This window comes from Podarcis tiliguerta, assembly GCF_965153285.1.
Source record: "Podarcis tiliguerta genome assembly, chromosome: 16".
Taxonomy (NCBI): Eukaryota; Metazoa; Chordata; class Lepidosauria; order Squamata; family Lacertidae; genus Podarcis; species Podarcis tiliguerta.
In genome coordinates, this window is record NC_139549.1 from 23,827,840 (window position 1) to 23,842,621 (window position 14,782).

The 14,782-nt window shown below is 48.2% G+C and overlaps 1 protein-coding gene across 4 annotated transcripts in view; it reads left to right on the forward strand.

Annotated features, from left to right (window-relative positions):
* The window catches only part of AP1B1 (adaptor related protein complex 1 subunit beta 1), a 53,091-nt gene extending 39,432 nt beyond the window's left edge, over nucleotides 1-13,659 (forward strand). For 2 of the 4 annotated variants that reach the window (XM_083417603.1, XM_083417602.1), the window contains 6 exons: nucleotides 1,795-1,940; nucleotides 4,308-4,437; nucleotides 6,420-6,504; nucleotides 8,220-8,306; nucleotides 9,607-9,761; nucleotides 12,905-13,659. In XM_083417603.1, the coding sequence (XP_083273729.1) occupies nucleotides 1,795-1,940; nucleotides 4,308-4,437; nucleotides 6,420-6,504; nucleotides 8,220-8,306; nucleotides 9,607-9,761; nucleotides 12,905-12,979 (678 nt within the window). In that variant the 3' untranslated portion in view covers nucleotides 12,980-13,659. Of the gene's footprint in view, nucleotides 1-1,794; nucleotides 1,941-4,307; nucleotides 4,438-6,419; nucleotides 6,505-8,219; nucleotides 8,307-9,606; nucleotides 9,815-10,074; nucleotides 11,228-12,206 lie in introns of all 4 variants that reach the window. The other 2 variants (XR_014505969.1, XR_014505970.1) reach the window with 2 other exon arrangements.
* Nucleotides 13,660-14,782: the final 1,123 nt, after the last annotated feature.

The following is a 14,782-nucleotide window of genomic DNA, read 5'->3' on the forward strand; positions in this document are numbered from 1 at the left end:
TGTTACTAATCCTCATGTCAAATTATAAAATTGCAAGCTCCTCAATGTTGAGGAGGGACGCGGGTGGCGCTGTGGGTTAAAGCCTCAGTGCCTAGGGCTTGCCAATCGAAAGGTCGGCGGTTCAAATCCCCGCGGCGGGGTGCGCTCCCGTTGTTCGGTCCCAGTGCCTGCCAACCTAGCAGTTCGAAAGCACTCCCGGGTGCAAGTAGATAAATAGGGACCGCTTACTGGCAGGAAGGTAAACGGCGTTTCCGTGTGCTGCGCTGGCTCGCCAGAGCAGCGATGTCACGCTGGCCACGTGACCCGGAAGTGTCTCCGGACAGCGCTGGCCCCCGGCCTCTTGAGTGAGATGGGCGCACAACCCTAGAGTCTGTCAAGACTGGCCCGTACGGGCAGGGGTACCTTTACCTTTTTACAATGTTGAGGACCCATCCTGTAGAAGTGTAAGCTATAAAAAGAATGGATTGGGCCCCGGCTAAGTTTGCTGCACTTGGGTGTCCCATTGGAATCGGTGGGGAAAATTAAAGAGTGCTTGTGCAACTTAGTTTTACTCACAGTAGACCCATTGCAACTAACACCATCGTGTTCATTAGTTTCAGCGGGTCTTTTCTCTGTAAAACTGAACACTGCCCTTAGTCTTGACATCGTTCCAGTTGAAATTCACATGATTTCAAAGTGCAACTGACTTAGTCCGGATCGAACTCCAACATTTGGGTAGAGGGGAAGGTTCTTGTTAGGATTTTTTTGTTTTTCATTTTATAACATACAGTTGTACCTCAGAAGTTGAACAGAATCCGACTGTTCGACTTCCAAAACATTCGGAAACCAAGGCGCCATTTCCGATTGGCTTCAGGAAGCTCCTGCAGCCAATTGGAAGCCGCGCCAGACGTTTGGGTTCCAAAGAACATTCGCAAACCGGAACACTCACTTCTGGGTTTGTGGCGTTTGCGAGCCAAAACGTTTGAGTGCCAAGGCGTTCGGCTTCTAAGGTACGACTGTATATAAAAGAGAGCAATTATAACAACAGATGAAAAAGAGAAACTGTAAAACAAGTCACATACGGGTTAAATAACAGAGGTAATGAAAGGGAAAAAGTGGGAATAAAAGTTGTATTTTCACAGATAAATAATAATATTACCGTATTTTTCGCTTTATAGGACGCACCCGACCATAGGACACACCTTGTTTTAGAGGGGGAGAACAAGAAAAAAAAATTCTCCCCTTCTCTGCGCAGCGCCCCTTCAGTGAAGCGGCAGGAGAAATGGAAGGGGCTCTGTTTCTCCTGCCGCTTCGCTGAAGGGGCGCTACGCAGCTCTTCCTCTCCCACATTGCCTTCGCCTTCAGTGAAGGCAACCCGAAGCCTCCGGAGCGCGGCAGAAGTTCCCGCTGCACTCCAGAGGCTTCATCCCTTTTGCTGAAGCCAGGACAGCAGGATTCTCCTGGCTTCGGTGAAAGGAGAGGCGAAAGGAAAGGCTTCAGCGAAAGGAGCAGCCTTCCCACTGCTCCCAGAACTTGTCGGGGCTGGCGGGGGAAGCCCGGGTTCCCCCCCCCCCAAGCCCCAGGGACCACACGTTTGCTCCATAAGATGCACAGACATTTCCCCTTAGATTTTAAGAGGAAAAAAGTGTGTCTTATGAAACGAAAAATACGGTAAGTGTTCCTTGATTGTCAAGTAGAGTTCCCGATTTTCCAGGCTTGTGACGGTGGCTTCATTGCAAACGATGGCCCTGCTATATGTGCAATGAAAGAATCTACCCCCAATGCATCAACTAATGTCGCCTTGCACCATTTCAGGTCTGGCTCCCGGCTGTGAAGGCCAAGGGTTTGGAGATTTCAGGTACCTTCAGCCGGCAAGTGGGCTCCATCTCCATGGACCTCGTGCTCTCCAACAAGGCCCTGCAAGTCATGTCTGACTTCGCCATCCAGTTCAACCGGAACAGGTAAAAGCCGCCGCCTCTTCCCTTCCTGTGCTGTGTTTCAGTGTGGCCTTCTCTCCCCACCCCCACAAGGAGTCCTCCCATACAGAGGGGGCGCCATAGCCAGGGAGCCTCTTGTGATGATCCTTGTGTCACTGAATGGCTGGTTTGATGAACCAACCTCGCCCTCTAAGAAGTTGACTGAAGAGGCTTAACCAGCTAGGACGGGGCGGGGAATATTCTTTCCAGCCCAAGAGCCGCATACCCTCATATATGACCTTCCGGGGGCCACTGGCAGTGGTGGGTGGGGCCAGAGTCAAAACTGGGCAGGGCCACAGATTGAACTGCGCCCGCCAGTAGCATGGCCAGGGATAGCAGTCCCTGACGGAACATTTGAAAATTGCTGAAGTTCTTGGCAAACCGCTTAAGGCAGCAATTCCCAAACTTGGGTCTCCAGCTATTTATTTATTTTTTGACTACAACTCCCATCATCCCTAGCTACTGGGACCCAGTGGTCAGGAATGATGGGAACTGTAGTCCAAAAAAAAAATCAGTTTGGGAAACACTGACTTAAGGGGGAATTTATTTATTATTTTTGCCTTTTGTAATGCACTGTGCTAGAGGCAGTAGGATATTGAATTGGATCCTTATTGTTTCTTGCATTTTGCATTCGGTTGTATGATTTGTCCGTGCCATTTACTAATTCCTGTGCCGGCCGATTTGGAAGAGACGCAACTTGGTTGCAGGGCATGTGCTTGGCGAGCGGACGTTCCCAGGTTCAGACCCCAGCAACTCCAGGCAGGGCTGGAAGTGTCCCTTGCCTGGAGCCCTGGAGAGCTGCTACCAGTCAGTGTAGGCAATACTTAGTGATATGGACCAATGCATCTGACCCAGTCTATAAGGCAGCTTCTTATGTACCCCTCACACTCTTGTCAGTTTCCTGCCTCCCTGACAGAGAGTGACCCGGCATCTAAACTCCTTTGCCAAAGAAAGCCTGTTGCTAGTTTCTTTCCAGTGTCTCTTAAACAGGAGGGTTTTGTAGCATCCCTTTAAATATTTCCTTGTGTTTACACTAACTTGTATCCTTTCTTTACGATATGATAGAGATTTATATACAATAATTTTATTAGGAAATGCACTGAGTACTGTATTCAACAATGGATTATAGGAAGGGAGAATGCAAGAGGAAAGATGTATTTTTGCTAGTAGCCTGTCTTCTGAGATTAAACAAAGCACAACTGTTAAAATGGTTCCAGCTAATCCAGTGAGACTTCTAGGGTTAGTATTTTAAGACGTGTGTATGGGAATATAATGTTTAACCTTCTCTGAATCGTGTGTTGCTAGAGAGGTTTGTCACTGGCTAATGGGAATTTAATGAAGTTCAGACTTCATAATTTAATATTAATTGTCATTAACATCTGTATGTTTGTAAAGTCAAATGTCTGAAGCAGAAGTCTTTTTACCGTTTTTATAGCTGGCAGCATTAAACCTTAAACGTTCATACTATCAATAAAGGTTTTTATTTTTATGATGTGAAAAAATGAAAAGAAAAGAAAGCCTGTTGCTGCTGCTGCCGCCGCTGGTTGCATCTTGCTGTCTTTCCTCGTCCGTATCCCTTGCAACCCCCGGTGTTGCAAGTAAAAAAGGAATACCTGTTGCCCACTCAAAATGTGTCCAAGAATCGACAGACGCAGCAGTGGAGATAAAGAAGGCAAAGTTTATTGCTGAGCAATAAAGACCCAGTGGAATAGTTTCCAGAGTCTGGGCGCCAAAGCCCCTGTGCATTGGGTTTTTATACCTGAGTACAAACAGCATAAAACATGACATATTCGTATGTTGCAGCAAAAATCAAACTAATCAAACCAGCTCTTCCTCTGCCCATGTAAAGAATACTTCTGCTTTTCTCAGATGGTGCGTCAATTTGCCCTTTACCCTAATTTTCAGCAATAAAGAGGAAAAGAAACCTATTTGGCCGTTGAAACCTGAATAACCCCCACCATCTTAGACTTAGAACATTGCATTGTGGCTGACTGCTTTTTCCTGTTCCCTAACTCAGCCCCATCTTGAGAGCCTGAGAAGCTGTCTGGAGAAGGTTCCCTATAGAAAATGCTAACACATCAGATTTATTGTTTCCGTCAAGCACAATAGCAGGGCAGAGAAAGAAATAGGGCAGAAGGCAACTTTTGGATTTTTAAGATTTAAGCACTTTTAGCTCTGCTGAAGCCTTAGTGATTTGAACATCATTAGGATACAGGGATATATAAAAATCATCATTAGGATATATGGTTATATATGGATATATGATTATATAGAAATCATAAAGGTAAAATTCTTCCAGGTGGTCTTGCCACACCGGGGGCCCTCCCCTTCTAACTGGCTGTTCCCTTTCAGCTTCGGCCTGGCCCCCGCCGCACCCCTCCAGGTCCACGCCCCCCTTGCTCCGAACCAGAGCGTGGAGATCTCCCTTCCCCTCAACACGGTCGGCTCGGTCATGAAGATGGACCCCCTGAACAACCTCCAGGTGAGCCAAGGTGGCGTGGGGCCAGCAGCAGGTCGTGTGGTGTGGAGGCCGTAGTTCAGCGGCAGAGCCCCTGCTCTGCATGCAGAAGGAAGTCCCCGGTCATGTTCCAGCTTCAGTCCCCAGCATCTGCAGCCTGGGCTGGGAGAGAGACCTCCCTGTGTAAAACCCAGGAGAGAGCTGCTGGCAGTCAGTGCAAACAATACTGAACTGGACGGACCCATGGTCCGATTCAATATTGGGTAGCTGTTTAACTCAGCTCTAGTTTTTTTAACCACATGGACAAGAATCTTAATGTGGTCTGCAGCTTAGTGGGAGAGCATCTGCTATGCCTATAGAAAATGCCAACCCCCAATGGCATTTCCAGGTAGGACTGTGAGAGAGACCCCTGCCTGAACTCCCTGGCTGTTAGTGCAGACAATGCTGAACTGGACATCTATTTATCATTGGGTATCTATTTATCATTTCTATTCTATTCTATTCTGTTTATTTATATCCCGCCTTTTCCCGTCACAGGGATTCAAGGCAGCTTACAACGAAAATAGAAACTGCGAAAAACATTGGGGGGGGGGGAAGCAATCATTTTATAAAAAAACACAATTAAACGTCAGTAGAATTAAACTTTAAAAAAGTCATCTCTATATCCTCGTTTTAATCCCAAGGGGAAATATTGAAAAAAATAAAAATTCCTGCCTATTGCACAAAAGGTCATTCAAGGCAGTTAACAATGTTAAAAAGAAAAACCATTAACAGTGGCAAACTTGGAGTGATCCAACATCTAAGGATCGTCGGAGACTCCAGAAGCTGTAAAACAACAACACAGCTTTTGTTTGTCACTTGAGGGCCACTTTCCAGAGCTTCTGTCTGTAAGAAATCAGAAACAATCTCAGGACAAAACGCAGCAAGGAAATAATGAAGACAGAGCTCCAGTGGTTCAGGACAATTTGTTCTCCCTATTGAAGGGAATCCTAATATTTGTGCAGGCAAAAACAAAAGAGGAAGAAATCTGGCAGAGAAATAATACATTTCCTCTAGTATTTTTAGATCTGGCCATTTGTATCACACCTTTCCCTCCAGCGAGCTCAAGGTGGCAGGTGTCTCCCCGTTTTATACTCACAACAACCCTGTCAGGTAGGTCAGGCTGAGACATTGTGACTGGCCCAAGGGAAACGCTCTTGTCTGGAGCTCTGGAGAGCCACGCATCAGTCACATTGATAAATAAAAGGACCCCCCCCCCCTTTCGTTTTGCCCATCATCAACCCACACAACAATGTGGCAGGGTGATCCACATGCGACGTTATTGCAAGAACATAAGAAAAGCCTGCTGGATCTTTCAGGGGCCTGTCCTAGCCCAGCATCATCTTCTCACAGTGGCCAAGCAGATGCCTGGAATTGTAGGTGATATGCCGTATTTTTCGCTCTATAAGACGCACCAGACCACAAGACTAGTTTCCTCTAGTTTTTGGAGGAAAACAAAAAGAAAAATATTCTGAATCTCAGAAGCCAGAACAGCAAGAGGGATCGCTGCGCAGTGAAAGCAGCAATCCCTCTTGCTGTTCTGGCTTCTGGGATAGCTGCGCAGCCTGCATTCGCTCCATTTCCCCTTACTTTTTAAGGAGGGAAAAAGTGAGTCTTATAGAGCAAAAAATACGGTACTTGCAATTTGGCAAGTATTTATGTTTGTGGTTCTGTACAGTTCTATGGAAAATCAGTGGAAGCTTTTACACACGCACGTGCGTGCACGTTTATGCAAGCCTTTGCAAGGCACCGGCTTCTGTTTTGGCAGGCTTTGTCCGTAACGCTTTGGAACACATCTTAAGGGCTAGAAACTTGAGTAGTATTCTGAAACAAAGTTCTGTTCTGTGCTCCTGCAGAATTGCAGCTTGCGTTTCTAGCCCAGCTCTGGAATGTCTGTTGGTGGGTCCCCGCCTAGCCAGAGAATTTTATCTTCTTCTTCCCCACCCTGCTTCTCTGTTTGGTTCCAGGTGGCCGTGAAGAACAACATAGATGTGTTCTACTTCAGCACCCTCTACCCTCTGCACATCCTCTTTGTGGAAGACGGGAAAATGGGTAGGTTGGCGAGAGTCTGGGATGCAGAAGACGGGAAGACCCTGAAGCTGGAAGGATGAAAAAAACTTGGGTTCCTCCTCCAGGAGTAGCATTTTTGGCCGCATCCACACCATGTGTTTTAAGCACTGCAATACTACTTTATACCCTCTTGGGATTGCCCCAGAGAATTCTGGGAGCTGTAGTTTGGTGTTGTTAGGAAAGACTCCCTATTCCCCTCCCAGAACTACACTTCCCAGAGTTCCTCAGGAATAATAATAAATTTTATTTATACCCCGCCCTCCTCAGCCATAGCCAGGCTCAGGGCAGCTAACACCAATAAAGTCACAGTAAAAACATAATAGGGGGAAAGGGGGGGGGGGAGAAAAAAAACACAATTTAAAATACAGGTTAAAGTGCAATTTAAAATGCAGCCTCATTTTAAAGTAGCTGATAAATCAAGACCATAAGGGGAGGGAAACATAAGGGTCAGACCGAATCCAAACCAAAGGCCATGTGGAACAGCTGTGTCTTGGAGGCCCTGCGGAAAGATGTAAAGTTCTGCAGGGCCCTAGTCTCTTGTGACAGAGCGTTCACGTCAGGGCCAGGGCTGAAAAGGCCCTGGCCCTAGTTGAAACCAATCTGTTGATGGTTAAATCACTCTGAGAATCGTAGCTCTGGGAGGGAAACAGGGGCCTCCTATCAACTCTCTCAGCACCCTTAACAAACTACAACTCCCAGGTTTCTCAGGGGCTGGGGGAGGCCATGACTGTTCAGAATAGGCTTCAAATGTTGTGGTGTGAAGGTGGCCCAAGTCTTCATGTGCCACAGAGAGTGGGGTTGATTCCCCTAGATCAGTTCAGCAAGCTTCAGAGCAGAGTGACAGTCTGAGCCTGGAGTTCCATAAGAACCCAGCAAGAACCTAGTGGCTGGATCTGACCAAAGGGGGCCTATCCAGTCCAGCATCCTGTTCTCACAGTGACCCAACTGGATGCCTCAATGAGAACCCCACAAGCAGGACCTGAGTGCAACATCCACACACCCTCCCCTTGTGATTCCCTGCACAGCCTCTGGACAGCAGAGCCATGAACATAACCATGGACAGCTCCTACCCTCCATGAATTTGACTAATCCCCCTTTAAAGCTGTCAGAGAATTGGTTGCACCACTTCTGGGGGCAAATTCCATAGTTTTAACTTGATGCTGGTTGGAGGAAGTGTTTCCGTTCATCTGCCCCGAGGCTTCCAACACCTTCCTTATGCTGGACCCCAAGTGAGTCTTGAAGACCACCATAAAGATAGAAGCACCTGCCATTCTACACTCTGGAGTACTAGACCTGGGGAAGAGGCTGGTGATAAAAGCAGTTGCGGACCCAGGTTTCTTAGGAGAGGTGACTCCTGCGTCGCTTTAAAGGAGGGACCCTCTTCTGGAAAGGCTTCCCCCTCTTCCCCCCACATCCAACCCACACTGGAGAGCCAGTGTGGTGTAGTGGTTAAGAGCGGTAGTCTCGTAATCTGGTGAACCGGGTTCGCGTCTCTGCTCCTCCACATGCAGCTGCTGGGTGACCTTGGGCCAGTCACACTTTTCTGAAGTTTCTCAGCCCCACTCACCTCACAGTGTGTTTGTTGTGAGGGAGGAAGGGAAAGGAGATTGTTAGCCGCTTTGAGACTCCTTCGGGTAGTGATAAAGCGGGATATCAAATCCAAACTCTTCTTCTTCTTCTGCTTCTCCCTCCTCCAGAGCGACAAATGTTCCTGGCTACCTGGAAGGACATCCCCAACGAGAATGAAGCACAGTTCCAGATCAAAGACTGCCCTCTTGGTGCAGGTGAGAAGAGAGCTGTCTGATCTAGAATAGCTGCTGACCATGTGCTTATATGCCCTCCTGTTCTCTAGAGAGCTCAGGCCAGCTTCGCTGTGGTTCCTAGGCACATAACGGCGACGGCAAGCTGGAATTTGTAAACTGGTGTGCTGTTGTACTAAGGAGCTAGGGCAGGTTGCCGCTTCCACTTGTATGGACCCAGCAGTAGAGACTCTCCAGTAGAGAGCCTTTTGACCTGTGACAACCGGTGCCCTTTGGGACCAGTAGGGCAGAAGGCAGGGAGCCCAACAGTAAAAGGGACCACTGATTGTTAGGTCCAGTCGCAGACAGCTCTGGGGTTGCTGCGCTCATCTCGCTTTATTGGCTGAGGGAGCCAGCTTCTGGGTCATGTGGCCAGCATGACTAAGCCGCTTCTGGCGAACCACAGCAGCGCACGGAAACGCCGTTTACCTTCCTGCCGGAGTGGTACCTGTTTATCTACTTGCACTTTGACGTGCTTTCGAACTGCTAGGTTGGTAGGAGCTGGGACCAAGCAACAGGAGCTCACCCCGTCACGGGGATTCGAACCACCAGTCTTCTGATCAACAAGCCCTAGGCTCTGCGGTTTAGACCATGTGCCACCCACATAGTAGGTGGCGCCAAAGCCAGTAACATGCAGAGCCAACTCATTCTTAGTTTCTCCTCTGTCCTCCTCCCTTCTGAGTTCTATAGGGACAGCATCGAGACTTAGGAGGAGTAAGACACTCCCATGCCCTTGACTGGTGGTTAAGTAGGAAGGCTTGCAGGTGGGGGCTGACTGAGTTTGGTGGGGCAGTGCCGTTACATTACCCATTGCGGTGTAGCGGTTAGAGTGCCAGACTAGGGCCTGGGAGGCCAGGGTTCAAATCCCCACTTGGCCATGGATCTCACTTGGGTTAGCTTGAGCCAGTCACTACCTCTTAGCCTAACCTCCCTCACAGGGTCGTTGTGTGTATTAAAGAAGGGGAGGAGAAGAACGTGCATTACCTTGAGCTCCTTAAGAGGGGGAAAAGCAGGATGGAAATGCACTGACTAAATTTAATTTTCCTAGGAAGCTCCTTATACTGAGTCAGACTCATTGGTCCATATCTCTCAGTATTATCTACACCGACAGCCAGCAGCAGTGTTCTTCTGCAAACATAAGAACTAGGAACTTGATTCTTTCTTTTCATCTGAGAGCTGGAAGCCTCAGGCAAACTGAAGCTGGTGCCCATTCAGTTTTGTGTGCATGTGCAATAGCGCCACAATTTATTTGCGTGTGTGTGTGTGTTTGTATCTGGTCCCACAGATGCAGTTAGCAGCAAGCTTCAAGGAAGCAACATCTTCACCATTGCAAAGAGGAATGTTGAAGGCCAAGACATGCTGTACCAGTCCCTCAAGCTGACCAATGGCATCTGGGTCCTGGCAGAGCTGCGGATCCAACCTGGGAGCAGTAACTTCACGGTATGGCCCTTCTTGTGCACCTCCCTGCTCTTTGCAGAGGTTCTCTGTATACCGTATTTTTTGCTCTATAAGACTCACTTTTTCTCTCCTAAAAAGTAAGGGGAAATGTGTGTGTGTCTTATGGAGCGAATGCAGGCTGTGCAGCTATCCCAGAAGCCAGAACAGCAAGAGGGATTGCTGCTTTCACTGCGCAGTGATCTCTCTTGCTGTTCTGGCTTCTGAGATTCAGAATATTTTTTTTCTTGTTTTCCTCCTCCAAAAACTAGGTGCGTCTTGTGGTCTGGTGCGTCTTATAGAGCGAAAAATACGGTAGTTCTATCATTGTTTTAGGCATAGATGAATCTGTGATATTAACAGGTGCTTTTAAAATTTGCTGGGTGTGGTGCAAAAATCATTGCCCACCTGCTCACCCCACAGACAGCACCTTAGATCTTCCCTTCCCACCTTATGAAACTCCATTTTCACAGAGTGACCTTTCCGCCCCCCTTTAGAACATTGGAAAACAGCCAACAAGAACAAAGTGATGAAAACCTTGCAGTCTTATTCTATAGTAAGATAAGTCATACCCCAGTCCTGGTGCAAGTAGTCAGCTGGGTTGGGCACTGGCCAAGTGTCCCTCTCCATCCTGACCCGGCCACACCACCCCTTATCAAACACACGCCTTCAGGGCCCACAAGCGCCTGATCTGGCTGACTGCTGGCATCAGGCCTGTGGAATTTCTAATTTTTGCACGGTGCCTAAGAAAGCAGCCTCAAAAAACAACAACAAATAATTAGATGAGGGAGGAGGAATTGGCCAGGTTAAAAAGCTTGTGAATTTCTTAAAACGCAAACCTCATTGGGGAGAGCATTCCATAGTCAGGGTGCCGCCACCAAGAAGTCTCTGGTCCGCCCTATTACTTGGGGTCTCTAGAGAAGGGCCTGTTGTTGAAGCCCCACGCTTTCCATACATCTGAAATGAGACATGATTACCAAAAACATAAGCACCTGCTTCCCTGGCCCATTGGATAGAACTGGTGGCGTGCTCTTGTTTTTCCTTCCTGTTTTGGTTATGAAACATTCTTCCCCCCCACATTTGGGGTGACAATTTAATCTATTTGTATGTGTATGTTTTTGTTTTTCCATGTCCATCCGCCCTCCCCATGGGCCCGCTCCTCCCTGATCTTTCAGGATTTGGAGGTTAGCAGAATATTTGTGTGCTTTTCATTTTATTTTTTTTAAAAAAGAAATCTTCTGACTCCAGCTGCTTACTCTCCACTTCACCCCCTGCCATTTTATTCCAGCCCCTCCCCCTGCCAGCTTGCGCCTGATGTTCTTTTTGGCAGTGCTGCACCACCAAGCAAGCACCATCCTAACAAATAACAGATCGTGCCAGCGGTGGGTGGGGGGGGGAGACTTCAGAAGAGCGACACTGGTGATGGAGGGGTGGGAATGGGTGTTAATCCAGATGTTGTGGGACTCCCATCAGCATCAGCAACCATGTCCACAATGGTCAGGGATGATGGGAGTTGTAGTTCAGCAGGTGGCTGCAGGTTTCACTGTCACTGAAATAATACCTTGCTCAGAACCAGAGTTTCTCCCTTCACCTTGTGTGGCAAGGCTCACCTGCCCTTTCAGTGGGTACTAGGGCGGTTCATAAAAAACTTTTTTTTGAAAATGCCTGCTCCAAAGGTCTTATCTTACCACGCTAGGGATTATATAGCTATATCTGAAATTTCATGCACATCAGTTAATATCTTGACCCTCCTCCACGAAAACACCTGTTTACTTGGCTGTTTTCCTATGTTGTGAAGGCTGAAATTTCAATTCAGTGGAGCAGGGTCAAGATATTAACTGATACAGTGGTGCCCCGCAAGACGAATGCCTCGCAAGACGGAAAACCCACAAGATGAAAGGGTTTTCCGTTTTCAGAGGCGCTTCGCAAGACGAATTTCCCTATGGGCTTGCTTCGCAAGACGAAAATGATGAAAATTTTTGAGGTTTTTTTCCGCTCCCCAACCCCTTTTTCTGAAGCACTAAGCTGCTAATAGCCTTTTAGCAGCTAAACCACTAATCCCTTAAGCCTTTAATAGCCGTTAATAGCCCTTAAACTGCCAATAGCGCTAATAGTGCTAATCCGCTAATGGGCTTGCTTCGCAAGACGAAAAAACCGCAAGACAAAAAAACCGCAAGACGAAAAGACTCGTGGAACGGATTCTTTTCGTCTTGCGAGGCACCACTGTATAGCTATATAATCCCTAGTGTAGTAAGATAAGACAGTTGGAGCTGGCATTTAAAAAAAAAAAAGTTTTTAATGAACCACCCTAATGGGTACCCCTCCCTTTCCCAAGTTATTAACACAAGCTGGACCAGTGCTGTCTCTAAAAACCCCAGAGAGACAAGCTGGTGTAGTGGTTAGAGCAGTTCCACCGACCTGGCAGCTTCCCGATGACGCTGGACTTGCAAGTCCCATCATCCCTGACTGAGTCCCTTGCTGACATCAGCGCCTTTGATAGAGGGAGGGATTGTCTGTGCCCACAATATTCATTTAAAGCACTGTGGTACCACTTTTAACAGCAATGCCCCCCCAGCCCCGCAGAACCCTGGGAGTTGTAGTTGGTTAAGCGCACCGAGAGATGTTAGGAGAAGACCTATAGTTCTGCTCACGGAGCTACAATTCACAGAGATGCCTGGAAAGAGGGATTGACCACTCTGGGGATTGTAGCACTGCGAGGGGAACTGTAAAGCTCTCTCCTAACATCTCTTAATGAACTACAACTCCCAGGATCCTCGGGTGGGTGGAGCCATGACTGTTTAAAGCGGTAAAGCGGTGCTTTGATTATACGGTGCAGTTGTGACATTTGTTTCAGGGGAAGGACGGGAGGGGAAACTTCCAATCTGGAAAAGGCCGCCTTGAGCTAAAACTGCAGCTGCCGCTCTCTTTTCCACCCACTGATAACTTGGCATAACCGTCCTCCTTTTAATCTCTGAGCATGTCGTCTTTTATTTTTTTCCTCTCCCCCCGTCTCCTGGATTAAATATGCTCCAGTTTACTAACACTGCTGGCCTAGTAAGAAACTCTGCACTTCTGCGTTCAGAGGGAGAGAAAGAGAGGTATACATAAATAAATACATATATTTCCCTCTTCCTCCTTTTCTCCTGCAGCTGTCTCTGAAGTGTCGGGCTCCTGAAGTGGCCCAGCACGTTTTCCAGGCCTACGAAACCATCCTGAAGAACTGAAGTCTCCTCCATGCTCTGCTGCTGCTGCCCCCCCCCCCCGTCTCTTTTCTGCCCCTTCCCTCCCGAACCCACCTCCTCCTCCCCGCCCCCCATCCCAGAAGCGGTGGTGAGATTTCATTGGGACCAACAAAGAAACAAAAAACACCCCAAACCCCTCCAGGCCTGCCCCTCTCTTTGTGGAATCGAACCCCTCCCGACCCGAGTTGTGTTTTCAACGCTTCTGAAACGACGGCATTAATCGCCTAGAAATTGGGAACCGGCAAGGAGGGCAGGGGTGTGGGGTGAGGTGGGGGGATGTTGGAGAGCAACTGGGACCCAGTCTTCAGCTTTGGGGAAAACGTAGAGGTGCTGGGAAGAAGATCTCTGCAGAGGGGATGGGAGATTTTTCTGTGTGCGTGTGTGTTGCATGCCAACTTCAGAATTCCTGCCTCCCTGTTCCCCTCGGCTGACGTTCTGCCTCTTCTCGAGAGCCCTGCACTCAGCTCTCTCTTTTTGCCCTTTGTACATGTGCAGAAGTTTGACGATCAGCGTGAGATGTGGCTATGCGAGTCAGGGAGGTTGTGGTGATGATGATGCCCAAGCACCTTTTTAGCGTCTCCCCACCCCCACCCCACCCTTTGCCGTCTTGCTAGTCTCTCATCTGAATAAACAATCAAACGCTCCTAGTGCTGAAAACAAAAGCGAAGTGGTTTGTGCTTTCCTTGCCCAGCCTTAAAAAAAAAACCCCAAAAGATCTCTGTGCATGTTGGGGGTGGGGAAATTAATAACAATAATAATAATTTTTATTTATTCCCCGCCCTCCCCAGCCAAGGCCGGGCTCAGGGCAGCTAACAAGCAGTAATAAAAACAAGTTGAATGAATACAACTTAAAAACAAAATTAAAATACAACATTAAAATATTAAAATGTAGCCTCATCACAGGAGGAGAAAGGGAAAAAAGAAAGAGAGGGAGGGAATCAAATTGGCTCCAAGCCAAAAGCCAGGTGGAACAACTCTGTCTTACAGGCCCTGTGGAAAGAAATCTGATCCTGCAGGGCCCTGGTCTCATGTGGCAGAGTGTTCCACCAGGCCGGAGCCAGAGTTGAAAAGGCCCTGGCTCTGGTTTAAGCCAATCTAACTTCCTTAGGGCCTGGGACCACTAGGGTGTTGCTATTTATGGACCTTGAGGCTCTTCGTGGGGCATACCGGGAGAGGCGGTCCCGTAGGTACAAGGGTCCTCGGTTAAAATGGTGGGTGATCACTTGCTTATAAAGCAAGGGAGGGGGGATCGGTGACCCTGCAGATGTTGCTGCCTGTCATTTATGCCAACAGGTTTGTAGGAACAGAGGATGCTGCCTTATACTGAGTCAAACCGTTGACTCGGTATTGTCTTCAGCGATTGGTTAATCTGCAGAACTCACTCCTGCAGGAGCCACTGACTCGTGTGTGGCTTTAAAAAGAGGGCAGGGCAAATTCATGGAGGAGGAGACGACAAATCCACGGTTACCAGCCACAATGGCTATGCTTCTTTCTCCACAGTCTGAGGCAGCAATGCTTCTGAGTACCAGATTCTGGAAATGGCAAGAGTGATGTGTTCAAGTCCTGTTTGTGGACTTCCTATTGGGGCATCTGGTTGGCTACTGTGAGAGCGGGATATGCTGGACTAGATGGGCCACAGGCCTGATCCTGCACGGCTCTTCTTGTGTTCAGGCCAGTGCCCCATCTATGCAGCATCCAGTTCTCACAGTGGCCAACCAGATGCCCGAACGGGAAGCTTGCAAACGGAATCTCAGCCCAAGAGCATTCTCTCTTCAAGTGGTTTTC